The following is a 10,931-nucleotide window of genomic DNA, read 5'->3' as shown; positions in this document are numbered from 1 at the left end:
GACTTAACGTCATACTTTATTTAAGCTCTTTAAACTTTACAGGTGTTATCAGACACACTTCAGTTACTCAGTACTGCAGCAGTGCAACAATGGTTAATCAATTAAACATGCAACCTTAAGGTCACACTATAGATTCCAGTTGATAACTATTGCGTGTTATATTAACATCTAATTTTCATTCTTTCTTAATAAAAAAAAAAAAATTAACATTCATAAGACATTGAAAATATTCAGAGTATTACAGTGGTTAAGTCAATATAATTTCTCTGTCCACATGATTTCATCAGTGTCAGTGTCTAAGTGTTAGTGTCCTCCAGCTAATTAGCAACACTTTTTCCCTCTCTTTCTTCTGTCTCTGTCTCTCTGAGAGTTGAAGTTGACAGTGTCTTTCTCTCTCTCGCGCTCCCTCTCCACACGGATCTGACTCTGTTTCTTCGCCCTCAGGACCATATGAGTGAACGCCATGAACATCTGGAAATACACAGAAACACAAAAACAAAGTTTTTTACATAACAAAGTGCTTTACAGACATTTAGAATAATGGAATCAAAGTAAGCATACAAATAAGCACAGAAAATTAAAAATAGAATCAGTTTTTTTTTTATTATTAAAACTAAACCAACCAACCAACAACATTTAATAATAATACCAAAAATGTGGGACTAACCATCCAGGGGACTTTAGACCACCCTCCCTGGTCTCCGTAGGGGACCACCCTCTCTAGCCCTTACCTCACTGGGGACTCTAGCCCCTACCTTCTCCCAAATAAATGAATAAAATAACTTTATTATAATACATACATAAAATAACTGATTATTCTAGATTATTATATGCAATGTGGAAGAGAAATCAACCTAGTTTTGAAAGTACAAAGAAATTCAGTAGCTCTCATGTTTTCTGGGAGAGAGATCCAGAGTTTGGGACTATAGTGACAAAAAAAAAAAAAAACTTCATGTCACTGCTGTAAAACTTATGGCAAATACCCAGAATCCTGTGTGTAAACAAAATGGTTTTGTTCTAATACGTTTTCCCTTTAAAATAGTTAGGAAAATACAAATCACAAGACATATATGCACAAGCTCCTTCTATGCAACGCTGCAGTCATGAATGGCCCTTTTGGAAAATAAGCTGTAAGCGGCTTGTAAGAAGACAGATGTCATCACCATTTCCCCAGGAGTAACATTTCAGTTACCGTTGTATATGCTATGCATAAGGTTTTGATAAGGAGATTAATAAATGCTATGACTGCTTAATCAAGGCTCACCTCAACTTCACATCTGTTCTTGAACACTGCTGTGCACAACAGAATTTTTATTCACAGGCCTTAGCAACCTAATATTTTGTGATCTTATTTTCTATATTATAACTATATAAGGCTGTATTTTTGTATTTCTTATTTTTTAAATGTAATAGCAAGTTCTGGAGGGAAAAAAATACTTATGTAGGTCAGATAAGCCTCCCTTTAATACTGCTGATATAAAACAACTGACTGGCAGATCACTGAATGATGGGTTCAGTGGTAAAGCCACACCTGAGGACAAGATAACTGCGGTGGCGGGGGCCCGGGTACCTGGCCGCTGTGGGGATCCCAGGGCGGTGTTGTTGTGGCCTCGCACACACACTGGGAATCATTCCATGTTAACCTGCACACTCATACATACACTCACAGCACACAAACATACACACATACACATATGCGTACACACACGTATGCGTACACACACACATACACGTATGCGTACACACACACACACATACACGTACATATGCACACGCACACACACACACACACATACACACACTTTCATATCAACACACATACACTTAGAATGCACACACACACATAGACATGCGCGCGCACACACACACACACACACACACACACACACACACACACAGGAGAGCCTAGGGCTCTCTTCCCCTATTTTATCCCTCTTTCCCCTTGTCTGGGTGTGTGTGTGTGTGAAAGTTGGTGTGTGGCTTCCACTCCCTCCTCTCAGATGCAGATACGGGTACGACGATATTTAGACAGTGTTCCTGGTGGTCTGCTTATGCATATATATTTATTTTCTTTCGTTGGTATTAACGTATTTAATTCCAGAAGTAGATACTGGCACAAGCACATTCCCATGTCATAATGGTACCACTGGTTTCTTTGTGTGTATACTGTTTGTGTGTGTCCCTGGATCTTATCTTTCAGATACAGCAGCTGGTGTGATGATACGGTGTAAAGCAGCAAGATGCAGAAGCTGTCCTCTTATTACTCTTTCCTTTTTGTTCTACTGTTTGTTATGTATTATTTGTCTCTCTCTCTCTCTCTGACCCCCCTCCTTATTTTATTTTTATTATGCATTTATTTATTTTTCTACTTCCTCTGTCTCTCACCCCTTTCTCTCCTTTCTCACTTTCTCTATCTCTTTCCCACTAACCCCCCCTGTCAGCTCCGGCTTTGTGGCGCATTGACATAAAAATGATTACTAAAGAGTATACCTCAAGTAACAAGAGGAGCTTAAATCCGAAGCTCCACTTGTTCAAATAAAAGTGTTGGCACAATAAGGCACCCAGACTAACATCCTGCTTGCTAAACTGCCGGACACGACAAGGGGAAAAAAATAAAAATAAAAAAATAACTGCAGAAACCAACTTACTTCTTCTACATTAATGTTTTCCTTGGCGCTTGTTTCAAAGACTCTCACACCAACAGATTCCCCAAAGCGCTGAGCATCCTGGGAATCCACCTGCCTTTTTGAAGGGTCATCATTCTTGTTTCCCACTTAAAAAGCAAGCAAAAAAAAACACACTGAATTTTCTAGAATAATCCCTTCTTTTCAGATCAATACATTATATTTCAAAAGCAAAAGCTGATTAATGTCCGTTATTGTTATGATTGTTGTGTCTGTGTCCTCCCCCCTTTTTTCTTGTATAATCACGGTAGTAGGGCGGGTGAGTTCGCAGTGGCCACACTGCAATTGAATATCTTTACACTGTAACTTTAATCTAAAATAAAGTTGTCCTCTGAAGAGGGGGGTGGTGGTGGGGAGAAAAAAAAATACATCACATCGCTTCATTGGAAGAAAAAAAATAAAGCAAAAGTTCACCTAGGATCTTGCTGACAGTGTCACAATTTTGAGAGATCTCATTCAGCCACCTCTTGACATTTACAAAGGACTCTGGATTTGTGACATCATAAACAATAATCACACCATGAGTGTTCCTATAATACCTAGAAGAGCAAGAAAAGAAGAATCAGTCGTAAATGAAAGATGACATGAGTTTGCAAACTGAGAACGTGCGTTTAAAAAAAGCATGAGAACAATATGAACTCCCAGCCTTTCCTATTACACAATGTAAAGCGATAGCTTCCTTTTTTGGTTAAATGTTTAAAAGTTGTTTTTTCCCTTTGGTTTTTCTCACAGTAAGATCAGGGAAAATTAAGAAAATACTTGTTTCTTTTATATCAGTTTTTCTAACCCACGATGTAAAGACATGAAGATGAGAAAAACATCTGGACATCAATGCAATGCAGAAGAATGGCAAATGGCAAATCAGATTTATTCTATATTGCATGCCCTACCCACTCCAGAGGTTTGTCTACAAAACAATAAAGCCTGACTGAAATTCCGAGCACATCATCAGAACAGATTTAGGCCAACACATCAGAACACAAGTGAAGAACTAATACTCGCTAATAGGGAAAACCGCGAGAATTTGTTCCACACCTATAGCTAAGAAATGCATATTTAGTTATCCTATTCACAATACAAAATTACAGACAATACTGCAATTACAGGCCCTAAGATTTTTTACTGAGGGATTATAAAAGGAGTTGAGAGTGATTACGTGGAGGTGATTGTTCTGAACCTCTCCTGTCCAGCAGTGTCCCATATCTGCAGCTTGACTCTCTCCCCATCAATGTCCACTGTGCGGATCTTGAAGTCGACTCCTATTGTGGTGATATAGCTGCCTGGATAGAACATACATTGACAGGACTGCAGGCAGTATGGTGTCTAAGCAAGAGAGGAACTTAAGAATTTTTGCTATACCCAAATGGGCTAGATCAGTAAAAATGTAGTCCAACATGCACTTCCTTACTAGCCAGTGGGCTAGTATTCAGTTTCTGTACTCTCCCTTCATCTAAATGACCCCCCTCAGGTGAGTGGGTGAGCTTAATTTCCAGCTCTGTGTCTAAGGACGTACTTTTGACCTGAAGGTTGGAAGCTACCCCTGGATGAAGCCCTATTGGCGCTTCCTTGTCCAAAGCATTTAATTACTTCACCCTTTCATACAGCTGGGTGTTTAACAAAAATGATGTCTTGCAATCATATATAATCCAAAAAACAAACAAGAGATTCAATGATTTATATACCATTGAAAAACAAAAGCAATATTTTAGACTACAGCCATGTTTCCTGCATTAGAGCTGATGGACGAACAGGGACTTAATAATCACCTGAGAAAGTGTTATCTGCAAATCGTAGTAACAGACTGCTTTTCCCCACATCTGAAAAGGACAAAGAACAGCAACAGCAAATGAAAAAATGGATAAAAACAAGTATCAGCTAATAAAACTATCAAACCGTTTTCTGCTCTTTGCCTAGAGTATACTGTGCCAAAGTACTAGTTTTACTTCTTTAAATTTTTCCAGTATGCTTTCTGAGCACAATACATACAAACATTTACAAATGTTAGCCAGAAATTAATTGATATGACAAAGCAGCAAGGAATGATACATCAGCTACTAAGACACTAGTGGGTAAAATTTTTAAAATTCAACAGAAAACAACATTTAATGCACTTTAACAAAGTTAACTTTAATCTATTATGCACAAGATGGTGAACTCTTGTAACTTTTTTGTAACTTAATGACAAACTAAGAACTAAGCTGATCTGGAATTTCTGCTAGTTAAGTTGCTGTGCTTGTTGCCATGCTTAAAATAATGTTAGTATAAATAAAACACACTAAAGCCTAGGCACTAGCCTTGTGACACAATAAAAAAGCTTTAGCATTAATAATTCTGCCCCCTTCAACATTAAACTTGACCCACTCTGCTTATACCATCTAAATTTACCAAACAATAAAAACCAATACAAGAGTTCCTACAAACTCCAAACTACTTCACATGAAAGGGCTGTATTCACTCCCAGACGTAAAACACTAACTGGAGTCTCCAATGATGAGCAACTTGAAGAGATGGTTGTAATCCTTAGTGGCCATTCCCCCTCAACAAAGACAGTTCATCCACAGAGAGGAATTCCAGTTGTGTATGATTCCAAATCCAGTGCCTCCTGACCTCCAGTTCAGACTACTTAATCTACAGCCCCATGCTACAATGGCAATTCTGCTTAGCACTCAAGTTGTCCATTTCTGTGCATTCCCAAAACACTGCTGAGAAGTGCTACTTCCTGTTTTCTGTTGAGGTAAATCTATTGCATTTTCTCCACATCCACGTATTAACTTCCCACGCTGCTTTTCCCAGTTTCAGCAAGACAGACAAAGGTTCCAGTTATCGCATAAATGTGATCCATTGAAATTCATATGCTGCTTATTCCAGTTACGGTCATCAGTAATTTGTCCAACAATACATCCTAAATTCTCCAGTCTTCAGCTCTTCCCAGCTCATACCAGTCATCCAGGCCTCAAGGTTTTCAACCAAAGATGTGTTTTCCACATATCATTCAACTTTGTAAGTGGAAGAACTGAAACTCTTACATTACATTTGTTTTCCTGTCATACCAAAAATAAAAAGTGCGTTTTAAATTCCCAGCAGTTATTGTACATGAAAGTCTAAACTTTTATCTCTCTTCTTTGTTTTCTCTTCTCTTTCTCTCCTTCTTTTGACTTCAGTCATCCTACAATCTCTGGAATGATCACAATCTCAGCGACCCCGAAACAAAATGTACTTTAACAGGCTTTCTTGTCTTCCTCCATTCCGGTTAACAAATGGTTAGTTCCGCGCGTCTTTCCTCCACTGCAGGGCGGATATGGATGAAATCGAGCTTCTTCTTTCGCTCAATTTGTCAATCCCTCACTTCTGTGTTTCCTGGACAAGTATAACAAGCCGATGTTAGCACTGATAATGGTCACTGCAGGAATGCAGAACAGATATGATCACATATGTATTTAAAAAATATGGCAACCACTGGGTAACACCAGAAACATTTTAACTCTCGGTTCCTATTTTGTAGGTCTTAACCAAACGTCGCGATAAACGAACGATTTCTATTTTTTGTAACTGTTGGCAATAAAATACTTTAGGACAAATCTGTGCGAACATGACAGGCTAATACTGCCATTCTGTTAGAAAGCAAAGTTAACGTAATGTTTAAGTTAACACGGCAACAGAACTTTTTGATGTCGATCGTCAACTAGCAACACTACGCACGTATTTTCCTGCCTGGTATTAAGTCAAATAACAATACATCGTTCCGACACGGACACCGAGCTGTTCGTTAAATATTTAACAAATGGCGTTACTGAGGAGACACTTTATAACCTTTCTTTAGAAGTAACACTGCGGTCGTCGGTACGTCACCGTCCGGATAAGAGACAGGAAAGCAGCGCTGCTTTTTCGCGTAGGACAGTCGGGAGAGGCCTGCGGGGAAGTTCGGGCTTCGGGGAAAAGGCAGAGCGGTCCGTAGAAGGACGCCGCAGGCCACACCTGAATGCCGAGTCACTCACAGCAACCCCTGGCCGCCCGCCTGATCCCTCCCTCTTCCCCTCAAATCCCTTCCTGAGTCAGGCTTTCTTCTGAGCCCTGTTCCACAGTCCAGCTGACCACTCCTCTTCCCTTCCCTTTGTTTTCCCTTGCTAGTCATATTCGCCACTAAGCGCGTCTCATTATTGTTCATATGTAGGCCTCTGTGATTAAAGTGTAACATTTATTTCAAGAGCATTGCACCTCAAGATTTATATTGCTTAATGCCCTGACACGATCATCTTTTTAAAAGAGCGTTGTATTTTGAGGCTTTTTATATTGTTTAGTTTATGCTTTGACTATTTTCGATTTTTTTTTTGTTTAGTTTAATTTTTTGGCGATCTGTTATAAAAAGGGGACAAAATATTTGCGTCATTCCTTGTTTGTTACACCGGTTACTAAATTTCATTTCTTCTCAACAGTAAAGTACTAAACTGACAAACACTATACGATGATTAATGTAACCAGGGCTCCATTTGTGCCGGATTCTACCGGAACGCGTTCCTATTCCCATTCGCGAATCGCATGCTCCCCCCCTCCCCACGAAATGTGGCTGTAAAAAGTTTACTTACAAGTAACCACCTAGTCGGTGGGGAAAGATCCTGCAAATTGTCATGTAAGTGGAATGTGCAATAAATGAATGGGTGTAGTTTCGATCCAACATGTCACAACAAAGACTCAGAGCGTTCAAGTAAAAAAAAAAAAAACATTAACTTTCACATTGCCAGGTGATCCATTCAGTACTAATAAATACTGAATGGGTTGGTGAGTATGGGACTAGTATGGAGTAGAAGCCAAGATGACAAGACTTTCTGGGAAATACAGTGCTGTATTACTAGTTGTTAGGAGCCAGTCACTGAAATGTGCTAGGTCCCTGTTGTAACTGTTAGAATTTTTCACTATTACTGCACTTTATGCCAAAAAAAAAGCGTTTTGACTAGTAACTGTTGATGGGGGCCCTCTTGACTTGGTTCCCGGCGGCTTTGACTGGGGAGTTGGGGTGGTGAGGTATCGTTTTATTTCTTCTTCTTCTTCTTCTTCTTATTATTATTATTATTAATTTTCATTTTGTTTTGTTTGCTTTTCTTAGTTTTTTATTGTGCGACAATCAGTGTGGTCTTTTTTCTTTATTTCTCCCTCTCATACTTCTTCCCTCATCCTTGTTCTCTGTCTCCCCTAACCTCTGCTTGTTGTCTTCTTTACATATATATGTATAAAAACTTGAAATTGAAATAAAAAATAAAGCAGTCCACAAAAAGGGCGTGGGGGGTGGTGGGTTGGTTGAGGGAATAAAACAAGAAAAAAAGAAAAATTCATATGCTACAAATTATGTCCAGTCTTCAACAAATTTAGCACAGATGATCTTCGGGCCAAGCTTCACAAAACATAATGATGGAAGAGGATTAGGGCCACCAGGAAAATATTATTTGAGTTCTGACTTTAATGTCAGAATTCTGACTTTTTTCTCAGGATCAAGACAGGAGTATAACAACCAGGAAATGAGTTAAGCAGAGGGGGTCTTCTGGGTCCCAGGATGTTGGGCAGTGAACCAGGGCCTTCCAGGTTCTGAAGGGTCAGTGGGAGCAGGTGGTGCCCGGAGACCCATAGAGCTGGGACTGAAGGGTGCTCGCCAATTCTTTTATGCAGAATTGTTCAAGTTCAGTCAGATTCTGTGGTGAGCAGCAATGGGCTGCTCTCTGCAAGTGCATCCACAGAGTTTATTTTCGATTTAAGTCAGGGCTCTGACTTGGCCACTCAAGGACATTCACCTTCCTATCCTTAAGTCACTGTGTTGTTCTTTTAGTGGTATGTTGTCATGTTGGAAGGTGAATGACCTACTGTACCCTTCTTCAGCTGTCTAACAGAGACGCGCAGGTTGTCCTCAAGAATTTGAGTGTACTTGACAGCATCTATTTACTCTTCAATCTTGACCAAATCACAGTTCATGTTGAAGAGAAACACCCCCACAACATGATGCTGCCCCCACCATCGCCCAAGTGTGTTTTTGCATAGAACAAACGAGACTGAATGATTGTCAATTGATGTCAGGTGGGGAAAGTAGCCTAGTGTTTGATCTGGCATCTGATTGGTTGCTCAGAGCAAGTTTAGATTGGTACATTCTAAGAGGCTGATCACTTCACAAAACCAGGTATTTCACTAATTTTAATAATTGTTTAATAATTGTTTTAATATTTTTATTTTTAATGTTATTTTCACATTGGTAATGAGGGCTATAATGTGTGCATACACCTAAAAATTGGACTTATTACTACTTTATTTTACGGGGTGTAATATGACAAAAGGTATAGATTTTCTATGGGTATGTATAAAGGTCAGGCATTCTACACTCTTGGAGCTGTCACCGCCAAAGCTTCTGTTCTTAATTAAAAACTCTAACAAGGGCAGTTTATGTACTGTGATGGTGTTCTGAAACCTTGGCAAGGAAAGGTAGTTTTGATATAGGTCTAAATGTCACAACCTGTCTGGTCTATCCCCCGTATGGCCAGCAGGGGTCACTGCTGGCCCTCTGGAACCCTCTTAATTCTTCCCAGATGTATTCTGCTCATTATCCCCAACCCTAATGTGGTAACTCTAGAATTGTGTTAGTCCCTCATTAGTCTTGTATATATGTGCTTCCTAGTCCTGTATTCCCCAGTTCTGTCATTGTTCCCTGTCATTGACCCAGTTCCCACCAGGTCCGCAGAAGGACCTGTCCTATTCTCTGTTTTATACAAATAAGGTTCCCATTCATGGTTCTTTCTGCCTTCCCTCACCCTTGAAACCCAATAAAATTAACTCTCAAAAAGCCCCAACAGCCTGTACCTCTGCCCTAGCTTTGATCATCTGGCTGACTGGATAACCCACGTGCCTTGGATCAAAAGACTAAAGGGGTCACCACAGCTGCAGGATCCACCGGAGCCACCTTCCCTACTTGCAGAGGACTTCAACCTCCTTGACAACCACCTAGAGTGGAGGTGTGATCCCATAAAATGTTGGATCCCTGAGGTCAAAGCGCTCCTCCTTGTATGCGAAGAAAGTGCTGTCAGGACTCACCCCAGACATGGATCCCCAGGAGGTGGAGAAAGTCTGGCATCTAATGAAAGAAATGCAACTGCTATTTGAGGGAGGGCAATGTCATCTTCCAGGTCAGCCCACCGCTTCTCCACAGTGAGACACGGTTCAGCCCTTGGCTGTCCTTCAACAGGGTTTGGCTCCACCCACTGGCTTCCCACAGGTTGAATCTGCTGTACCGTCTGCCGGCTTCCAGCAGCCAGAACTCACTGTTCTTCATGCTGCTCCCCACCGCTTGCCACAGCAGTCCAGCATGCCGGCTCCCTGCCCTTGCTGCAGTGGTCCAGCATGCAGCTACCTGCTCTGGCTGAGGAAGGAACAGGCAGAAGAAGCTAGCTGGGCACGCATCTCCAGTTTCGCCTGAACTTCTGCAGCCAGAGCCCATCTATGTCAGATCCAGGTCTATGTCTATTTCGGTGGCTGTGTCTCGCCTAATATCCCACAGGAAACCTCAGTAGACACAACTGTAGCTTTATTGGTACCACTAAGCACCCTGATTGCATCCTGCTTGCCTCCAGTTGCCCACTGCTGCACCCTGTTTTCCTGGCAGTCCCTTGGTGTTCTTTGTACCTGCGGCGCTGTTGACTCCCGTCTCATCTCCTGGCTTCCTGATGGCACCCATCTTGTCTCCACCTCGTCTCCAGGTACTCCGTCGGTACCCACCCCATCTCCTAGTTCCTCAGCGATACCCTGGTCACTGCCCGGCCAACTCCCTGGATGCTGCCAGATTGGGTTGGATAAACCGTGGGCCCCCGCCTCTGCCCGAGGCATATGCCAACCTGGACCTGAAGTCCTGATGCAGCCACCGAGGGGGAGATGGGGCCACACTATGTCATCTGTGATTTGAAGTCTAGTCAGTCGATCAGTCGACATGATTTCACTGGTTGTAGAGACAAATTCAAATAAACTGGGTTTCAGGGATTAATGGCCTTATTTATGGTGTTAAATAATTATTTACAGTCATAACCTTTGTGAAATATCATATTCTAACATCCTTAAATGTGTTTTGATATGTAACAATATATGCTTTCATAATATCGTAGGACGTACAGTATGTTATCACTCCTTCTACCATTTAATCAAAGACATACGTTTTCAGCAGTAACAACCCTTGTTGAATCTTCTCCAAATTTTGCACAGATGATATTCAGAGAAAGCCTCCTG

At 41.0% G+C, this 10,931-nt stretch overlaps 1 protein-coding gene across 3 annotated transcripts; it reads right to left on the bottom strand.

Moving 5' to 3' along the window:
* LOC111851356 (ras-related protein Rab-35-like) lies at window positions 1-7,287 on the bottom strand. Of its 3 annotated transcripts, none has more exons than XM_023826205.2 (7): window positions 7,268-7,287; window positions 5,161-6,041; window positions 4,451-4,501; window positions 3,841-3,964; window positions 3,099-3,223; window positions 2,649-2,773; window positions 1-471 (listed from the first exon to the last, which is right to left on the bottom strand). In XM_023826205.2, exons 2-7 carry the CDS (start codon window positions 5,213-5,215, stop codon window positions 322-324), a joined length of 630 nt encoding a protein of 209 aa, XP_023681973.1. In that variant the 5' UTR covers window positions 5,216-6,041; window positions 7,268-7,287; the 3' UTR covers window positions 1-321. The 3 variants fall into 3 exon arrangements, with proteins under 3 accessions (XP_023681973.1, XP_023681971.1, XP_023681972.1); XM_023826203.2 differs by lacking the exon at window positions 7,268-7,287 and adding an exon at window positions 6,495-6,745; XM_023826204.2 differs by lacking the exon at window positions 7,268-7,287 and adding an exon at window positions 6,534-6,745.
* Between the last annotated feature and the right edge of the window lie 3,644 nt (window positions 7,288-10,931).

The sequence above is a fragment of the Paramormyrops kingsleyae genome, chromosome 5, assembly GCF_048594095.1.
Source record: "Paramormyrops kingsleyae isolate MSU_618 chromosome 5, PKINGS_0.4, whole genome shotgun sequence".
NCBI lineage: Eukaryota > Metazoa > Chordata > Actinopteri > Osteoglossiformes > Mormyridae > Paramormyrops > Paramormyrops kingsleyae.
This window is presented reverse-complemented; position numbering and strand designations above follow the sequence as displayed.

Bases quoted from the DNA above. Each gene is read 5' to 3' on its own strand.
- LOC111851356 (XM_023826205.2), bottom strand. From the start codon at position 5,215: ATGGCCACTAAGGATTACAACCATCTCTTCAAGTTGCTCATCATTGGA. The intron at 2,774-3,098 runs GTGAACTTTTGC...TTGCTTTTTAAG, and splicing joins CACTGTCAGCAAGATCCTAG to TGGGAAACAAGAATGATGAC. The intron at 472-2,648 runs GTAAGTTGGTTT...GTGTATTTCCAG, and splicing joins AAAACATTAATGTAGAAGAA to ATGTTCATGGCGTTCACTCA.